This window comes from Taeniopygia guttata, chromosome W (genome assembly GCF_048771995.1).
Source record: "Taeniopygia guttata chromosome W, bTaeGut7.mat, whole genome shotgun sequence".
NCBI lineage: Eukaryota > Metazoa > Chordata > Aves > Passeriformes > Estrildidae > Taeniopygia > Taeniopygia guttata.
Window position 1 is genome coordinate 10,097,109 of NC_133064.1, and position 21,179 is coordinate 10,118,287.

A 21,179-nucleotide genomic window follows, 5' to 3' on the forward strand; every position below is an offset into this window, starting at 1 on the left:
ACTGGCAGTTTTTCTTGCAAAAAAAGACAGAAATGCAGCACGGGAGACTCCGCTCTCGCTTGGCAAGTTGCCTTTGAGACACACACATTCATTCCCCCCCCCTTATCCGCCCCATCCAAACAAATACAAATATTCACCTATCCTTTGTCCTTGGGTCTTTGTTCTTTGTGTACACATAAGTCTATTAGTCTTAGGGGATAATTACCATGGTTTTAGGGAATCCTTTCCCTTTTCTTTGTTTTCTTGTCTCCTTTTTGTTCCTGGATTGAAACCTGTGTCTGTTGGTAACACCAGGGGAGCACAGTGAGGCTGCCTAATCAGGGCAGGATGCATCTCCTTCACTCTGAGGCACCTGCAGAGAGGTGTTAGTAACCATCCTCTGCTACCATAATTGTGAAAAGCACCAAACACTTGATTTTTAAAAGTTTAATAATAATAAAATAGTTATAATAATAATAATACAATTAGAGTAATAAAAATTTCAAGTTAGGACAATTACAAGACAATAAAAAGCAAAGAATTACGGATGTCCGGATGCACTCAGACACTAGGTCATGAAAAGCATGCCTTGTGAACAAAGGAAAAACCCTTTAAAAGCAATAGCCTGTTGCATATTCATATATCTCATACATGATGCAAAAATTCCTTACAAATTAAGAATTTCTCTGGTTTTTGTCAACGTCTTCCCCTTAATCCTGGTGGTTCCATGAAGATGGAGAGAAGGTAGAAGAATGTATTTTTCGATAAGGAGGCAGTAACTCTTTTTCCTGTTGCTGTTATCTCTGTGCGAAGAGTTTCTTGATTATCTTATCCCTTGCTTGAGCTAGTAAAAAAAAATCCTACATCACAGAGTTTCTATTTTAGCATTATGTTGTAACCTAAAACTATATTTAACACACTACTTAAAAAAAGGTTAATACAGTAATACTAATGAATGCAACACATATAGTATTCCTTTGCAAAGAACCAATCATATAATATGCACTTTTCACACCTTTAAAATTTTAAAAAGTGAGCAGTCATTTCTCACACTGTGAAAAGCCAGTGTCCATAAAGGAGACAGGAGTCCTGCAACTTTATTTGAATAAAGGGAGAGAGTCCACTGGGGCACATGCCTGCAGGGTTTTCTCTCTTGGGACAGCCTCCTTGTATCCTAAACTCCCGGCCACATGTTGTCCCCTCTTCCTTTCCCCACTGGCGGAGGTACTAGTAAGGTACAGCCTTCCCGAACCACCTACCTCATATCCCCCCTTGAACCTACTGTTTTTACCCCAAAGTTCAGAAGTTCAGCCTTTTGCAGCCCCCACTTGTCTGTTTCAGGAGCCAAGTTGTCTGGGCCCTGTAACAAACCTGCTGCCCAAAGTCAGTACAGACATTAAGACCAATTTCAAAGACGTCAGCGCCCACACCTTCACCCATAGAATTGTTTATAAAGACATTAGTACACATCTTCCCGATCATGCACTTGTTCAGGGGTGAGGTTCAAAAATATTGGAGGTGCCCGCTATCCTAGGCACTTGCCCATACTATCCTGCACACCCCATCACTCAGAACTATTCAGCCTTGGGGCAAATCTCTGGGTGATGTTCTTAAATAGTTGTTTTATCTAAAAGACCTGAACTACATGCAGTGATATGCTGGCTCCTAGCAAAAGGGCCAGGTTGGTTGCAAGGGTATTGAAAGGTTATTCAAAATCTTACACATTCTCAAATATTACTGTAATCATCCTGGAGGAGAAGGAAAGCGTCAGAATCTGTAGGTATTGGTGATTCCGAGATTGTAGAAAGTCTCTGTCTTTCTGCCCCCCTGCCAAAGAAGAAGCCATAATTTGTCTGTGCTGTTTTCTAGGTTGTTTATTCTTGCTTATCTCTAACATGTTCTGCTGCCCTGCTGCAGGTCTGTCCTGCAGGGCAGCGTGCGGGGCTCTGCCCCCAGTGGGATGTTACAAACATTATATACCAGAAACTACCTGTGCTATATTTACAATAATGTGTCAATATCTATCATCTACGTTGAACAGTGTGTCCCCAGCCTAAACCAATAGAAAAATGCCAACACTACAGTGAAACATGGAGGGCATGAAGAAGGAGAAAAAGGACAAGACACACCCAATTTCCTCCATCTTGTCCCCTCTGAACCCCTAATCTAGAAACCTAAAATTTTACTTTTGCACCCGTGCCACACTTAATTATTACTCATATCAAACACTCAGAGCTTGTAACTCATCCTGTAAGATTGAAAACTCTTTTCCATGGACAGAGATCAGAGACAGTGTCTCTCGGGGCTCTGTACAGGGGGGTTCCTGACCCCCTGCCAGGGTCCCAGGCCCTCCAGGGCAGCCAGAGGGAAGCCCTGGATTCCCACAGGAAAGCAGGAAGGCAGGATGGATGGATGGATGTTGGAAGATGTATTCGAGGAGAAAAGGCAGAAGACGTAACTGTTAATAGTTCCCAATATATGGCTCCCGAGGTACAGATAGGATGGCAGTGCTGAGGACACATACCAGGTTAGTTTCATGACCAGTGGTTCTATCATATTGCTATAGGTAATAAAATTATAGAGCTGAATTAATAATAAAAAATAGGTTTTTATTTCACGACCGAGATTCGGTCTCTGATAGCCACAATCAAAGGGACAGCACCGAGCCTGGGATCGGCACCGGGTGAACACTGATCTGAACTCTATCACTTCAGATCCCCTCTGTTCATGAATGCTGTCTCTGTCCAGTCAGTTTTTATACAGTTTTTTTCATCCTGGGGCAGAGGTTCGCCTATTCTTCTCGTTGCTTCACATATTCATGGGGTCTCTTTTTCTCTGTGCTGGGCTGGACAAAGCCATTTCTGGGTAGTGATGAATGCTGATGTTGAGTTATGGGAACCTGGTATTGGGATGCATGTTCCTGATGATGCTCCTGACAACTCTGACTATCTTGATCATAGATATCTCCTGTGTATTCATCACTGGGTGTCTCCTAGGTGGTCCAGGAAAGGGCCCTTCTCTGCACAGAGCCAGGCTTTTTTGTTTGTAAATGAGGTCTTTCTGCTTGCTGCCATCTGTGGTTTTGCAACCTTTCCTTGGCTGCAGCTTGTGGTTTAAAACTTTAAGGATTTTTCGTGCAAGCACCATTTATTTCTTATATATATTGTTATGTGTAGTAGATATAATTCGCGCCATTTCTAATATGATATATGTGATATTGAATATTTTTTAGAGTATACACGTTTGTATTAGGATTCCCCCCCACCCTCGCAGGCGAGACTGGGTGTATTTTGGAAACTGATTTACAAGTAAGAAGGTACAGCTCTGCAGGAGATGGGCCATGTCTGGGGAGATACAGAAACCCCAGGTGCTGATCAACGACCCGAGATGTATATCATGGAAATCCTTGGGCAGATACATGTGAATCAACAAACTCCAGACACTGAATTGTTCTCCCTCATCACCAAAAAGAAAATCTTATTAACATATGGACTCTGAATAGAAGAAAAGACTGATTGCTGAAATCTTGGCCTCAGGCGGAATTTTCCCTTTAAAAAACGCTTGTGCCAGGATGGAGGTGTGTGAGCATGGAGGAAAACCTCTGATGAGGCTGACTCCTTGTTGCACACCCAGGGCCAACCCCGGGCTCAGCTCTGTTCTTTCCTCGTTTAAATGAACAGGGTCTATGCCTTTATTAATAGTCAGCTCTTTATTAAAAAGTCAGCTCGGCAGGGGGCTCGACAAGGAGCCTGCCCCCGCTGTTGTAGCTTCTCCCGTAGCTGAAGGGTGAGCAGGCGTGCAGAGTCTGTCCCTGGAGTCTCCGTGGCACGCTGGTAGCTGGAGGTGAAGAGGTGTGCAGTCTGTATCTGAAGTCCCGGCAGACCGTCCTCTCTCCTTTCCTCCCGGCACACTGGTAGCCAAAGGGTGAGGGGATGTGCAGAGTCTTCTGTCGAAATTCAGCAGCAGCTATCCCTCTCCTTCCCTCCTGGTAACACCAGGACATGTGTGTCCTTTGCTCCTGCTTCCCACAGCCCAGTCCAGTCTGGTCCTCTGCAGGTTATGGTGACAGGTTAAACACAGACTAGAGATGTGGTTCCTTTTTCCATAACCAGCACACCCATTCAGCCCCCTCCACTGTGCCCATCTTTTCCATTTAGGGGTGTTTTTCATCCCCAAAACCCCCTCCCATGATTCCACAGGATTATTTTGCATCCAGGTCCTAGTGTGGGTGGGGTTGTAGGATATTCCCAGGGCAATTAGCTAATTAACATTTCAATATCAGTACTTAGCCCAAGCCAAGTGTCCCAGCCAGGCAGTTTTGTTCATAACACTCGTGGCTGGCTCGATAGAATTTGATTGCAAAATAATATTTTATTGTTTCATATTAATTTGGCTGGACAAATTTTCATTTATAAAAATATATATATTTCACATAAGCACGAATTATTCCACAACATACATTACAATATCATAGGCCAGTATTACGAAGTACAACAAAATGATAACCTTGTTCTAGGCCTCAAGGATGATAAACATCACCACAGGGAAGACATACTGCAAGTAATGTGTCCAACAACACAACTCTGAGAAAAAGTGCAAGAACTGTGAGAGTAAAGAAGTCAACATTGTGACCCATGACTATTAAACTAATATAATGAATGCTTATAAGATATTTGTTTTAACATGCTCTGGTCAGATCTGTCATTGTCTCATTTGTTATAGGTAATAAATTATAAAGCCGAATTAATAATCAAAAAATAGGCTTTTATTTCGCAACCGAGATTTGGTCTCCGATAGCTACAATCAAAGGGACAGCATTGAGCCCGGGATTGGCGCTGGGTGAACACTCATCCAAACTCTATTGGTTCGGATCCCCTCTGTTCACGCATGTTGTCTCTGTCCGGTTAGTTTTATACAGTTTTTTTCACCTGGGGCAGAGTTTCTCCTAATCTTTTCATGGCTTCACATATTCATGTGGTCTCCTTTTCTCTGTGCTGGGCTGCACAAAGATGTTTCTGGGAATCGGTGAATGCTGATCCTCGAGTTACAGGAACCTGGTATTTGAATGCATGCCCCTGACAACTCTGGCTATCTTGATCCTAGATACTTCTCAAGTATTCATCACTTGGGTGTCTCCTGGATAATCCCGGGAAAGGGCCCATCTCCACACGGAGCCACCTTTTTTCATTTTTCGTTTGTAAATTGGGTCTTTCTCTCTGCTGCCATCTGTGATTTCATAATCATTCCCCAGCTGTGCCTTGTGGTTTTAAAACTTTGGGAATTTTTCATAAAAGCACAACTTATTCCATGCATATTTTACATAAGCATGAATTATTCCATACCATATATTAGACAACCCTTTGAGCCCCATTTTGGGTGCCAAAATGGACTGTTGTGGTTTAACCCTAACTGGCAGCTAAGTACCACACAGCTGTTCACTCACTCCCCCCCTCCCTTCCCTGGATGGATGGGGAGGAAAATTGGAAAAAATGTAAAACCTGTGGGTTAAAATAAGAACAGTTTAATAATTGAAATAAAGTAAAATATTATTGTTATAACAGGAAAAAAAGAAATAAAATCCAAGAAACAGAAATTATATACATTACAATTTCTTATTACCCACTGACCCATGCCCAGCCCATCCCTCAACAGTGATTGGCAGCTCCCAGCCAATCCCAACCCCCTGCTTTATATACTGAGCATAATGTTTTATGGTATGAAATATCCCTTTGGCCAATTTGGGTTAACTGTCCTGGCTATGTTCCCTCACAGCCTCTTGTGCACCTGCTCGTTGATACAGAATGGAGAACTGAGAAGTCTTTGATTTAAAGTAAGCACTATCAAGCAGCAACTAAACATCAGTGTGCTATCAACATTATTCTCATACTAAATCCAAAATACAGGATTATACCAGCTACTAAGAAGGAAGTTAACGTTATCCTAGGTAAAACGAGGATGGATGATTAAAGTAAAACCCATAGTTATTTAATTTAGTTGTTTTAAGAAGGAATGTATGAATTTTTCAACCATATTTGCAGCATTTGTGTATTCTACATTTAAAAGAATGTTAGCTCAAAATAGGGAGAATATTTGACCACCTTGGTTTTCTTATCTGTGTGATAATGACTTGTATCTGCTTTTTTCCTCCAGTTATTTGTAATAGATGTCCAGACTGGTCAAATTACCAAGATTCCTATTCTGAAAGATCGTGAACCTGGCATGGTGACCCAGCAGGGATGTGGTATTCATGCCATTGAGCTCAACCCTTCAAGGACCTTCCTGGCCACTGGTGGAGACAATCCCAACAGTCTTGCAATTTATCGCCTGCCTACACTTGATCCTGTGTGTGTGGGAGATGTAAGTGGGAGTATTTGAGGAAAGTTTATTCTGTCCCAAGAATTACTACTTTGACGTGCATAAAGTCAGAGCAAGTTTAAAATTTGGGAGTTTTGTCATGGAGAGTGAATTTCTGAAAGCTTGAAAATATTCCTGATCAAGTCATCTTTTTTGACAAAATATCTTAAATGTATGAGAGGATTCTCAGGGCTCTAAGTCAGATTTCTTCTTTCTTATCCTCATTCAGGTCTGCTTCAGATTACTTTTAAGCATTGTAAATGTAACAAAATGTTCACTGTTAAAGTCTAATTCAGGTGATGATGATCTCTGAAACTTAGCTTTAGTGAAAAAGCTCATTTGAGAAGTTGTAAAGATGATTCAAGGCTTTCCATTCTCCTTTGCAGCTTTGTCATGGGTTGGTGCTGGTAGAGTGCCAGTGCACCCATGAAAATATATTTTCCCAAATGGCTGCTGTGAGATGTGAGCAGAAACAGAGCAGAGCAGGCTCAAGCTTAGAAATATAGGGGAAAAAAAACTTTATTAACCTACACTATAATAAAAAGAACACACAAAATTCAGAATTAAAATCTTCCAAAACATTCCTCCTCCTCCCACCCAATTTCTACCAAAGCACAGTGAGACAAAACCTTCGATTCTCAGTCAGGTTACCACCTTTCAGATAATCAATTCTCAGTTCATCAAGGGAGAGAGGAGTCTCTCTTGTACCATAGTCTTCCACAGGAAACACAGTTGAAACCTCTTATGTTTCCATGTCACACATGGCACCGCCCAGAGAAAATCTGCCATCGTGACATCCTCCTTCCATGTACAGTGCTCTCACCACTGTCCATGGACCAAAACTGCTAATAGGGTTCCTTTTAAGGATTCTTTGCCAAGTACCAAAAAACAATTTCTCGTTTTGGGACAACAGTTCCCCCCATTTTCTCCTCCCCTGGGGCTTAGGGTCTTGAGAACAGAGATCTTCTTCTATTCCCTGAAGACAGAGGGCACCACCACACCCTCCTCATCTTTGTCTGTTCACTCCTGCACATGGCGTCACTGCAGCAGGTCACTCTCTTGGCTCAAGCCATTGCATCCCCCTAAATGCAGTCTCTGTGTTACAGGAAAATTGGTTCAGTCTGTGTCTGTACAAGAAAAAGTCTAGCCAAAGCCCACTCCATCATTTCTTCCCACCTAGGATTCTTTCCCATTTTCTTCTGACATCTCAGGCCCCAGGCTATCTCTCTTCTCTTTCAGATCAAGGAGGATTAGTGCTTTGCAAAGTGCTCTTTGTCCAAGAAACAGTTAAAGTCTCCTGCTCTGCTGCCCCCAGGATGGCTGAAATCTCACAGCAGGCTGCCCAGGACTCCCACTGCAGGGCACCTTCCCCCCCCCCTTCTCTTTCTCCTCTGCCAGCACATTATATCAAATTTCAAGGTGGCACAGACTCTCTCTCTCTCTCTCTGGGGGTGCTGCCCGGGGCAATCCAGTATTTCATCACCCCTCTGTCCCACAGGGGCTGGCCCGGTTCCATTCCCTTCACCCCCCCTTCTCTGTCTGGGGCTCCTGGCCTACCTCAGCCTAGGCCACATGGCTTCCCCTCCCCCAGCCAGCCTGTGGCTGGGCAGGGGAGGATTGAACTCTTCACTGACTCTAACAAAAGAGAGAGTTCCCCTGAGAGTTCTCTGTTTTTAACCCCCGTGTTCTCAGAGGCGTGCCGTGCCCGTATCTTCAGTGGTTACACCAGGTGTCAATATTCAAATCTGACCACTGATTGGTTTGACTATAACTTCCCAAGAAAACTCACTTCCTTGTCAACCTATCACAAGCTTATATATGTATTATTTCACTGGTGGAACTTGGCTTTGAGGAGTAGTTCTAACCCAGTGGCTTGTGGCAGTTTGATAGACTTTGATACTGGTTTTATTTTTGAAACATCATGAGACCTTTTTAAAACAACCAATTTTAACAAGAAAATGTTTGAAATGGGTATAGTGGTGTCCTGTAAGCACTTCACTCTTATTTTTCCTTTTTGATTCAGGACTTCATGTAGATGTTAACTAGAACAGCAGAGTGCAGGTCAGAGTTTCTACAGTAGCAGATAACCAGCTGCAGAAAGGCTCGACTCTGAAGATTTGCATGACTTGTTATTTGTGTGCCACTGTGACTCTGCAGCTTTTCAAACAGAACTAGATCCTTATGGTCTTTTTTTTTGTTCACAGGCTGAAGCGATACGCAGAATAAATAAATAGACTCCACAACTTGGGGTAGTTATGAAGTGAGTGTGTGTTGTCAGCACCTGACACAAGTGAGATAGCTCTCCAAAAACTTGTGCCCCAATCCTTAGTCTGACCTACACTTTTATTTAGAAAGGTGTTCCATATGTAGTACATTGCACAACTTTTCTATACATAATCAACCCCTGGCCCTGCCTGTCCTCGCCTCTCATGCTAAATAGGTCCACGCCCTTCTGGGCACGTGTGGTTTGCTGTGGTGGTGCTGCGGGGGTCTTTGGTGGTCTCTTGAGGCTGAAGATCGTGGTCTTCTTCATGGTTGAACTTTTGAACTTTTCTCCTTTGCATGTGCACTTTTGGTCCTTTGGTGCTTATCTGAGTACTGTCTGTCAGTCTCAGTAGTCTTAGGGACAGAGGAGCCTCTTTATCTGGGTTCTTTGTATCTTCGTTCCTTTCTGGTATTGTTCTTTATGCAAGAAGCTTCAAAAATTTGCATTTTCTTACGCCCTTTTTTACCATGGCAGAGGTTTCTTAAGTGAAAGGTTAAAATTCAACACATAACTCTACAAGCTAGAATATAAATGCTTAATCCATTTTGTTAAGTGAACTCCAAAAATCTCTGTTTCAAGGCTTCTCACCTTCTGAGTAAAAGATTCTTGAAAATTTAATTAGTAGGTCATATGTTTCAAACATAATTTTTTTGTTTCTTTTTGGGATGTGCATTTGAGGAAACAAAAGTAAGCAGATACTTTATAGAAGTAAAGAACACTGCTCTCAAAATTGAAAGACTCCAAGTCCTTAGAACTGAGATTAATTTGTCCTTGGTCAGAGATCTGTTTTTCTATTGCCTAATTGCTATTAATTATATATGTCAAAATCAATAAAAGTTAAAATTACTGTTAGATACTTAAACTGCTCCAGCTTGATAGTGGAATATTATTTATATGTTTTTAGCATAGGTCTGTCTTTCTGAGTTTGCACTTAAGTATTCTTCACTTTGATGTTTTTTGTCTGCCTTGAGACCACTGAAGAATATAACGGCACAGAAAATCTTTTTTTTTTTTTTTTTTCTTTTAGGATGGACATAAGGACTGGATATTTTCAATTGCATGGATAAGTGATACTATGGCTGTTTCTGGTAATGTTAATTTAAACATTTTTTCCCCCAGAATTTTATACTGATGTACAGCACTTGATAGGTCTTAGGAAAGCACCTTTAAAAGGGATTTGAAACCATTTGGAACTACTTTACCTATTTAAACCATTCTTGGTCTTAGTACAGCACTTTGCTTTTTTAAATTTTTTTTTTTTAATTTGTAGAGCCCTGGTCTAGATTGTACTTTTTTTTCTAGTATTAGAGGGAATACTGCTGTCTTTACAGTAGGTGTTGACATGAGAGGGTGTCTAAACACAGTAAGTTCAAGGGAAGGATTCTACACCAGGTGTTGGTTAGTTAATAACTGAATACAGCTGAACAGTACTAGTTTCCTGAAATCCTATGAAAGACTGATTAATGAAAATTCAGTTTGTTTTATCAAGCTATCAGTAGTGTGTGTGTGAAACGCGGAGAAAAATCAAACCCCCACAATTCCAATAAAGATTTGTAGGGACAGTATGTTTATTCACAGCTGGACACATGTGGGGACTCAATGCCCTTCAATGGACATGCGCACCCCTGAGAACTCCCAATCCTTTTTTATTAACCTAATTTCCATATGCATAGAATTTCACAATAGGTTCATGCATATTCATTCTGCTGATTTCAGGTTACACTTACAGCTAGTTACACTTGTACTCAGTTTTTGTCAGAAAGTACAGAAAGAACTCCTGGGTCACTCTGCCCTGTCTGTTTCAAGGTCTGAGGAGTCTTTCTTATCTCTTCCTTAGCTGGGACAACTTTGCTAGTGCTGCAGTTACCAGACTAAACAGCGTATTTAGCAAGCTCAAAGCAGCACATTTCACCTAAATCCAAATGGGTTTCTACCCTGTTAAATTTTCACTGTCTCATGTGTATGTATATATATAAGCACACATACTGTGGGAACTAATATAGAAGGTTCTAATAGAAAAGGTCAATTACTGCCTTTTTAGTCAGTGTAGTTGGATAATCAGTGTAACTTCATAAAGTATTACTTACCTAGAGTAAAGGCAGCTATATGCCATTGAATTAATGTATTCGTATACCGTCTTTCTGTGCTAAGAGGGTTTAGTATTCCATACAAGGAGGTGTCAAATTGCAGGTGACAGAAAATCTTAATAGTCTCATATAAAAAACAAATGCTTCAATTGATGATCCAGTAACATAAAAAAACCCAAAAGCTAACCCTTGAGTTGATCCTTGCAAATCTCTAACCCAAATATCTGCATTAAAAAAAACCCATTAAGTGTCATTTTGTAGGGAAGAAATGGAGGTACATGTCAAATCTATCTGAGCTGACTTAAATGGAAGTGAGTTGCCTAAACACCAGAAAGGATGGGTATAGGACCTTGAATTAAGCCTGTATTGATCTTTGAACCAAAGACATTTAGCTTTCTTCATACAGTACTGTTGATCTTACTGATTCATATTTTGTATAATTATCTTCAAGTTCAGTAGAAAAATAAAATGAGTTCTTTCTTGTTTGGCCTCAGTTCCTGTGTTACATTCTTTAAACAAGAGGTTGAATGAGTTGAATTCACAGTATATTTGATTTAAATTGGTGCAAATTGTGGTTTTAAATATATGTTTCTGTTCAGTTCACTAATGTGTGTGTACATATCCATAAACATATTGTCAGAAATCAAACTATCCAGAATTGGTATAAACCCCACTGAGTTTTATTGTAAGTTTTTGTATTGATTTAAAAGACTGTCAATCTTGGTCTCAGTAAGCCAGGCTCAGGCTGAACAAATATACTATTCAATTTCCTCTGAGTTTATTCTACATGTGAATCTCTAATGGTGATTGCTGTACAGGATCGTGGTTTTTGATGCATCCTAATCAGTTTGAAAATAGATGAGGTGATCTAGCTGATTTGAAACCATGTAGACAAACCAGTTGACAATAACTTCACAATGTTATGAACTTTACAGCTCAGTAAAATCATGATTTTGTTAATAATAATTAATATATAGGCACCAACAGTGTGTTCAGTTAGATAAAATTAATCTAAAGTATCCTTCCTTTTTTTAAGACCTCACTGTTTATTTCAGTTCATTTTTTAAAAAGGAGAATTATGCATATTTGAAATGCTGTTGTGGACTACTTATTTAGGTTCCCGGGATGGTTCGATGGGTCTCTGGGAAGTTACAGAGGATGTGTTGTCCAAAAGTGATTCCAGGCATAATGTCTCTCAAGTTCCTGTCTATGCCCACATAGCGCACAGGGCTCTGAAGGATATTCCTAAGGAAAACACCAATCCTGACAACTGCAAAGTCCGAGCATTGGCTTTCAACAATAAGAACAAGGTCAGTAAGATAAGCAAGACAGTTAAGTAGTCCTAAAACTGTCCATATGTATTTGAAAAAAAAAGTCATCTAAATTAAATATACTAGAGAAGCAACATGGTGTGTGAGTTTGTAAGGGCATCTATTAATACAAAATCTAACTCTTACTTTTTTTTCTTTTTTTTTTCTTTTTTTTCATAATAGGAGCTGGGAGCTGTATCCTTGGATGGGTATTTTCATCTTTGGAAAGCAGAGCACACACTATCAAAGGTACTTTTCTGTTGGTGTAAAACTTAAAACATTTCTTTGCATTGAAGGCTGTTCACTATTATTTATTTCCTATAAATGCTTGAAGAAAGAGCAGCAGTGTTTGTAAAACACTGTCCTAGTTCTGGCCAAGACAGGGTTAATTTTTGCAGCAGCCAGGAGGGGCACAGCCTGGACCCTGGGGATTTTAAATACCACCTCACATCAAGTGTAGAGGGGATGGAAGGGGGTGGCATTTTTCCAGTTTTGCTGGGGTGTATGGTTGGGTGGCGCCAGGTTCTACATAGTGAGCAATCACGTGTGAATCATTCGCTTGTCTTGTACACACTGCTATAAGTATTTTTCTTGTTTGTTTTTTTTTTCATTGCCGTTTCTAGTAAATTGTTCTTATCTCAACCTGTTGGTGAGAATGTCGCGGCAAAACAAGTTTCATGCTGTCATGATCAACAAGTTTCAGTTTATTGGAGTCGATTACAGTTTCTTTATACAAGCACTAATTAGTTTATACATATTGCAAAAGCGAAGCTCAGGATTGGTTACCTTTCTATTAACACATATATCTCTTTGCAATAAGCCTTGCAGTTACTGTTTCTTTATACTTGATTACTTTTCTGCATACTAAGCAATATTTCATTTTTAACGAGACACCTGTATGCTCAAGGTTGTTAGGAGATATCTGTTTCTCAAGGTTGTTAGGAGACATCTGTTTCTCAAGGTCATAGTTTTCATGCTATAAGTCACGTATTCTCACACTCTCATCAACTTAACTTTTTTGTGTCCCTTGCTGCGCAGCTATTCTTTAGCTAAACTCTCGACATCAACCCGTGATCTTTACCTTTTTTTGCCTCAAATTCTCCTCCCCATCCCACCGCAGGGGGAAGTGAGTGAGCAGTGTGTGGTCCGGGGTGATTCAATGGGAACACTAAATTGGGAAATACCATTCCTAAACCATGACATTCAATTTGGCACCCAATGTGAGGCATGAAGCATTAAGATAATAACACATCTGACCAGAGCGGGTTGGAAACAAATTTGATCTAAGCATTTGTATTAGGTACAGAGCCACTGGTCACAACACTGCTTGGTCTGTTCACATGGTTATGGTACCTAACCCTGTATATGTTCCCCTATGTGCTCCTCATGGTACTCTTTTTCAGAGCAGGGAGAGGGATCAGGATTGCTTTATTGCTATGTTGTGGGATATCAGTTTATGACATGATAACATCAAGGGCAATGAGGGTCATTCAGGATGTGTCTTGAGTGCTGCTCTCCTGCATTTGCCTTGGGTGCTACCTCTGGGAATTCATTAATAATTTTACTGTCTACAGGGAGAACAGGGGAGGATTATTTGCCCCAGCTTTTCACACCCTTTTCCTCCTTCAGGTTTGTTACAATAACTTGTGAGAATTTTGAATTTCCTTTGGATGTTAAGGAAGGCACATGTTCTTGTTGCTATGTCTACTGAGTACATGTTTATAATTACGAAAGAGACTTCTAGTATGGTCATTCAGAGATCTGCCCGGAGGGTGGATAGTCATGAGTGGCATGGAATGTGGGAGAAAATGGGACCGTTTCAGAGGACTTTTGTCCTCCAATGGTTTGGAAGTTCACCCCTGAACAGGACCCCGATAAAGTGGCAGAATATCTGAAAGGAAAATGCTGTGGTGATACCAGAGAGGCACAAAGTAATGCAATGTGCTGGGCTCTGGCTAGTGTTTACCAGATACCACTCATCACTAGACAGCACCCTCAGGGGGAGGAGGAGGAGGAAAACAGAGCAACTGCCACTGTGGCCAATCAAACTGCAGCTGAACCAGAGGAACAACATGTGCTGGTAGCAGTCATACCTATACAGAAAAAGAAATGCAAGACCAAATCAGTTTGCATAGTGAGGGATGAAGTGTCACCCTTGCTCCAAGTATGACACAAGAACAGATGAGAGACCAAATTGCAAGAGGAAAAATGAAGCTTTAATACAAAGGATTATCCAGCTTATATAGACCAATATGATACATTCTACTTGATTGGCTAGTTAATAAAAACCTCTTTCTCACACACCGTCCTTGAGAAGAACAGAAAAACAAGGTGGAAAAACACCGCCTGCAGATTGTTTATACTAGCAAGTTATCACATTCCTACAACTCCGTAAAAATTCTCACAAGCCACTGTGAGAAACAATTGCTGTTTCTCTCTCCCTGACCAGGCTAGCATCCACAATGAAGAGGAAGTAGGGCCCTCAGAACAGGAGGAAGAAGCAGGGACAGAGATAATCACCCAATCCCTATTCCCAGGTGAGCTGCATGATATATGAAAATATTTCAGCCAGCAGTAGGGTGAGCCCCTGGTGACCCGGATGCTCTGATGCTGGGATAGCACAACCCACAGTTGGAAATTAGAGGATAGTGAAGCCAAGCAACTGGGATCCCTTTCCAGGGATGCAGACATTGACAACAGCACTGGGAAAAGGACAGAAATCCTCAGCCTCTGGAGGTGACTCCTGTCAAGTGTGAGGGAAAGATATCTTTTCAAAAAGGATCTATCAGTGCACCAAGACAAGTGGAACACCATGGAGCAAGGTATCCAGTACCTGAAAGAATTAGCTGTGCTGGAGGTACTCTATAGAGATTCAATAAACAAGCAGTTCCCTGTAGATCCAGATGAAGTCTAGGGCACACAACCCATGTGATGCAAGTTCCTATGAAGCATGCCATTGTCATACGTCAACTCATTGGCAGTGATGTCATGGACAGAAGGAGAACAAACAATAGATACTTTGTTTGCCCAACTCTGGCAATATGAGGGAAGTCTCTCTTCCTCCCTGTGGGCCTGCATCTCAGCTGTCCAAGGACTTCCAGAAATTTAAAGAGGAAATGTCCTGTGCCCTGCCAGTACAGGCCAGAGTCTCTGCTATTAAGAGTAAGCACATCCCTGCTCAAGAGAAAGAGGGAATACACCACAAGGTAGGCAACCTGTGGTTTTACCTGCATGACCACAGAGAGGACATGAGGAAGTGGGATGGAAAACCCACTTCTGCCCTAGGACCCATGAGCATGTGAGTTGAGAGGAAGAACAACCACCATGGATAATTCTTCAAGGAAAATTCTGCTCCAGTTTCCAGTGGGCAGGTCCTCAGACAGAATGGAAGATGCTGATGTTACTTCCAAAGCTCTTGAAGGGACCTGTGGTTGATCATATTTATAAGAAGTAAGCAATGAGTACCATGACCAGAACTAGAGGGGCCCTGCCTCCAGCCCATTGGAGGAAAGGGATAATCAGATCTACTGGACTATGTGGATCTAATGGCCTGGCACATCAGACCCACAAGAGTACAGCGCTTTAATTTACACAGGTGCACAATGTACCCTGATGCCATTGAGATATATAGGGGCAGAATCCATCTCTATTTCTGGGGTGACAGGGGGATCGCAACACCTGACTGTACTGGAAGCTGAACTGAGCCTGGGTGGGAATGAATGGCAAAAACACCCCATTGTGACTGGCCCAGTGACCCCGTGTATCCGTGCCATAGATTACCTCAGGAGAGGGTATTTCAAGGACCCAAAAGGACATTGATGGGTGTTTTGGTTTGAAAGCAAAACCAGTGATAGACTCCAAGTCAGAAATACAATTTATTGGGAAAAGGGAAAAAGACAAAAATACATGCAATGATACAAAAGGAAGACCACTGACAAAGTCAGAATACAACCTGACACCCCTCTGGCCAGCGTGCTGGTAGCAGTCCAAATTGGAGTGGCTGCAGTCCTCTTGGGATGGCAGATGTGGTTGCTGTGTTTTCTCAGAAACCTGTGGAAAGGCTGCCTCTTTGTCTAGAAATCCCCAGATTTATCCAGGTGGGAATGCCTAGCTCTTCCCCCTGGGCGGAGCATCTCACAATGGGCTGATGTTATTCTGAGTCAGGAGGTGTGTCCTTAATCACCTGTTAAACAGAACTGGCTCCTGGAGAGTGTTATCTCTGAGTCATGTGGCAAGACATTGATGGGCCTATTAACAGGAGATAAGGAAAACTGCCCAGAGACAACTCCTACTCGGATGGTAGTAGGAAACATCTTGGTCTTCAGTCTTGGACACTGGGTTTTTGGGATAGTTGCTGTGAAGACAGAGGAAATTAGGTAGCTGAATACCTTGCTTGGTCTTGCAGAGGATCCTTCTACTATAGGACTGCTGAGGGTCAAATAACAACAGGTACTGATCACTCATAACAGTGCACTGTTGACAATACTGCACCAACCAGGATTCTGTGACCCCCAACCACAAGATGATTAGTGAACTGGAACGCCAGGGTGTGGTCATCAAGACCCACTCACACTTTAATAGCCCCATGTGTCCAGTACATAAGTCTGATGGAGAGTGGAGACTGACAGTGGATAATTGTGGCCTGAATGATGTCACACCATCACTGAGTGCTGCTATGGCAGCCATGCTGGAACTTCAGTATGAACTGTAATCCAAGGCAGCAAAGTAGTGCCACCATTGATATTGCCAGTGTGTTTTTCTGCATTCCTTTAGCAGCAGAGTGCAGGCCCCAGTTTGCTCTTACCTGAAGGGGCATTCAGTACACCTGGAACCACCTACCCCAGGGGTGGAAACACAGCCCCACTCTTTGTTATGGACTGATCCAGACTGCATTGGAAAAGGGTGAGACTCCAGAACACTTGCAATAGATTGATTACATCATTGTATGGGGCAAGACAGCAGAGGAAGTTTTTGAGAAAGGGGAGAAGATAATCTGGATTCTCCTGAAAGCACGTTTTGCCATAAAGTAAAGTAAGGTCAAGGGACTTGCCCAGGAAATTTAGCTTTTAGGAGTAAAATGGCAAGATGGGCAATATCAGATTGTAATAGATATGATAAGAAAAATGGCAGCTATGTCCTCACCAACCAGCAAAAAGGAAACACAGGCTTTCCTAGCACTGTGGGTTTTTGGAGAATGCATATTCCAGATTACAGTCAGATTGATGGTAAACCCTCTCTATTACGTGACCTGGAAGAAGAATGATTTCAAGTGGGGTCCTGAACAAGAACAAGCTTTTGAATAAATTAAATCAGGACAGTGTTCATGCAGTAGCCCTTGGGCCAGTCAGGAGAGGACAAGATGTGAAAAATATACTCTACACCACAGCCAGGGAGAACCATCCTTCCTGGAGCCTCTGTCAAAAAGCACCCAGGAAGACTCAAGGATGACCCCTGGGGTTCTGGAGTCAGGGATAGAAAGGATCCAAGGCCTGTTACACCCCAACTGAAAAAGAGATACTGACAGCTTATGAATGGGTTTGAGCTGCTTCAGAAGTGATTGGCACTGAAGCACATCTCCTCCTGGCACCCTGACTGCCAGTGCTGGACTGGGTGTTCAAAGCAAAATTACCTTCCACACATCATGCCCCCGATGCCATGGGGAGTAAGTGGATTGCTCTGATCACACAATGAACTTGAATAGGAAACCGCAATCACCCAGCGATCTTGGAAGTCATTACAAACTCACCTGAAGGCAAAAATTTCAGACTAATTTCAGAGGAGAAGAAGGTGACATGCTGAAGAGGGCCCACATATAATCAGATGTCAGAAACTGAAAAGCACTGCACTCTCTTTACTGATGCTTTCTGCCGTATTGTAGGGATACATCAAACATGGAAAGCAGTCATATGGAGTCCTACATGGTGAGTTGCAGAAGCTACCAAGGGACAAGTTGGATCAAGTCAGGTTGCAGAGCTGAAAGTCATCCAGCTGGCTTTAGGTGTTGCTGAATGAGAGAAGTGGACAGCACTCTACCTCTACACTGACTCGTGGATGGTAGCAAATGCTCTGTGGGGGTGGCTGGATCAACAGAAAAAGACCAATTGGTAGCATAGAGGGAAACTCATCTGGTCAGCTGAATTGTGGGAAGACATCGCTACTCAGGTAGAAGTTGGTTTTTCAAACATTGGTATACACATTTAGTGAAGTCCACCTGGTTAGTTAACTCTAGAGGCTCTACTAATCAAGCTGGCTCTGCCCTATCAAAACCTTCATATACCATAGAAGTCCCTGTGGTGCATATGATAAATGTGTTGGGGAAGACAGTTTGGATCAGTCCTGCCTCAAGGAAAGGCAAATTCATCTGTGGTATTGTTTTTGCTCCAGGACCTGGGTGCATTTGCCACATAATGCAAAGGGATGGGGGAATGCAATGTATGCCTCAAGGAGATATAGGTTTTGGGTGAGAACAGCCTGTAATGTTGAATTGTTTAATATTGGTTGCTGAATGCCACTGCCACTGTGTGCCACAACTACCATGGACAGTAGGATTGATTGCTCCAGATACACCAGCCATGAGCTCCTGATGCAGCAACCAGATGACAGCACGCCAGCCCTCCTGTCTTGGAAGACATTTTGAGTGGACAGCCATTGACTAAGAGAATGGTATCCATGCTTGTGTGTGCATATATATATATATATATATATATAAGATGTAGGATCTGGGCATGATTTAGATGGTATAGAATAAGGGTTGGATAATGTCCTGGTTCTATCCAGAACAGGGTTAATTTTTGCAGCAGTTGGGAGGGGCAGAGTCCAGACCCTGGGATTATTCACTACCACATCATGCCATGGGCAGAGGGGACAGCAGAGGATGGCATTTTTTTTTGTTTTTATGGGGTGTACGTTTGGGTGGTGCCGGATTCCATGTAGTGAGCAACCGTGTGTGAATCGTTCACCTCTTGTACACTCTGCTTTTAGTATTGTTGTTGTTACTGTTAATTTTCTTATTTCATTGTTGTTTCTAGTAAATTGTTCTTATCACATCCCATGACCTTTACCTTTTTTTTGCCTTCAATTCTCCTCTTCAGCCCACTGCACGGGGAGGTGGAGGGGGGAAGGGTGTAAGCAGTGTGTGGTCTGGGGTGATTCAGTGGGAACACTAAATTGGGGAATACCATTCCTAAACCATGACAAACACATAAATCTTTAAGTAAAATGCAATGTCCTAAAAATTAGAACTTGGGGAAAGAAACTTCCCACTCATCTTCTTTTAAGGGTGAGGTGTGCTCTTAACTTTCTGCCAGTTCTGGGTGAGCTGAACTGAGCTGTTCCATAGAGAGTATAATTGATACTTAATTAGTAGTCTTCATAAAGGAAGTTGCACTTAAGTGTAATTATAGATCAAACCCACAAATATCTATACTACTGTATGAAGTAAGCTTTTTCAGCTGAGATAATGTGTGTGTACACCTGCTGAAGAAATAGCAGCTTAGAAAGATGTAAAACAATATGCCAAAATGTCCATTGTTCTTTGCATAATACATGGTTCAGCCTTTATCCACCTCTCTTTTGTTCAGATAAGGCATCTAATCTTCAGGGGGTGTTTTTTCTCTGGGTCAGGTTGCTTTTCTCTTAAACTTCTATTGTTGCAATGAACTTATTTTTTAGCTGCATTTTGGGTTTTTTCACTGCAACTTCCTTGAACACAGTTTACAGAATTGTTTTATTAGTGTTTTGCTCTCTTATCATAATGTGTTGATTTGTCTTTTCCTTTGTTTCTAGTTACTTTCCACAAAGTTGCCATACTGCAGGGAGAATGTGTGTTTGGCTTATGGTCCGGAGTGGTCAGTGTATGCAGTAGGATCACAGGCACATGTCTCATTTCTGGATCCAAGGCAGCCTTCTCACAATGTTAAATCCGTCTGTTCGAAAGAACGAGGCAGTGGTAAGAAACTTGTCAGTGGGTGCTTCAAATGGTTTGCTTGCAGATGTATCTTTTAAGACTGCAGTAAGATAAGCTTCCAATAAATATGAAGGTTTTTTCATGTGATAGACTAAATTATTAATAGCATATATAGGTTTTGTTTTTATTACATTATTCCTTGAGCAACCAACAAACCAAATGTAAAATCAACTCTGAAATCTAATGAAGGACAACATCAGTGTTTTTATGATCAACTAAATTGCATGCCATCCAAATATTACTGAACTTCTAAAAGTATGCATTTCACTTATTACTGAACTTCACTGTGCATTTTACTTCTGCTTATTTTTTACTGTGTCTTGTTCTGCTTTACTTCATTTCAAAGCAAATCCAGTCTTTGTACCACTATTAATACTGCCTATTCTCCTATTTTTCTCTGGGGACAGAAAAAACCCCCATGTTGTCTGCTCTGTCCTATCATATTGGGAGTCAGTGCTGTGAGTGAATGCTTGCTTTGTAATTTTCAAGTCATGAGTGAGACACTTAATTGTCAGTGTGTATTTATTTGCTTTAAATGTATAAAAGCTTACTCTTAAAAAAAAAAAAGTTTGCAGATTTTAGTGCTGTTTTCCTTTTCTGATGTGAATGTAGTATGTACAATTGAACCTTACACCAGGGTCAAGCTTGGGGGTTTGCAGGGTACATGGTCCCATAAGCTTCTTCCCATACCCTTTATTTTCAAGCATGAGAAGGCACTGTGCTGTGATGCCCATTTGAAACCATATTAATCCCAGATTAATAAGTTGCTAGTCCTTATTTAACTTAACTCTAGGCATTCATCACTTTATTGGGCAAGTTTATTTTAAAAAATGCATGTAGGCAAGGATTAGGAAATTTTTATTTATGTGGTTACTGTCCTTTGAACAGCGCTGTCTAGATAAATGTCAGGTTCTGTCGCTGTCGAGGCAGGACGGGAATGAAGAGACTCTGACCAGAAGGCTGCTGAGAGTAAAACTCTGATTTATTTAAAATACACTGCTCTTTTATACGGAGCTTCGTAAGGACCAAATCCATTGGTTCTGAAGTGGAAACAACCCAAAGCATTGGTGCAAAGTACTTGACGCATTGTGATAGAACTTAACTATAAACAATGTGAAAAAGAAGAGAGATAAAGAATTATTTAATTTCTTTTCCAACTCTTTCCCAGGCATCTGCCTGGCTAGAAACTCTCAGTTTCTTTCTTTGACTGAATCTGA

General features: G+C 41.6%; 1 protein-coding gene across 4 annotated transcripts in view; it reads left to right on the forward strand.

Annotated features, from left to right (window-relative positions):
* Positions 1-21,179, forward strand: part of LOC140682096 (DDB1- and CUL4-associated factor 12-like) — a 205,373-nt gene that overhangs the window by 118,740 nt on the left and 65,454 nt on the right. For 3 of the 4 annotated variants that reach the window (XM_072923020.1, XM_072923019.1, XM_072923021.1), the window contains exons 3-7: positions 6,130-6,336; positions 9,627-9,687; positions 11,803-11,996; positions 12,180-12,245; positions 19,782-19,944. In XM_072923020.1, the coding sequence (XP_072779121.1) occupies positions 6,130-6,336; positions 9,627-9,687; positions 11,803-11,996; positions 12,180-12,245; positions 19,782-19,944 (691 nt within the window). The remainder of the gene's footprint in view (positions 1-6,129; positions 6,337-9,626; positions 9,688-11,802; positions 11,997-12,179; positions 12,246-19,781; positions 19,945-21,179) is intronic. The other variant, XM_072923022.1, reaches the window with a different exon arrangement.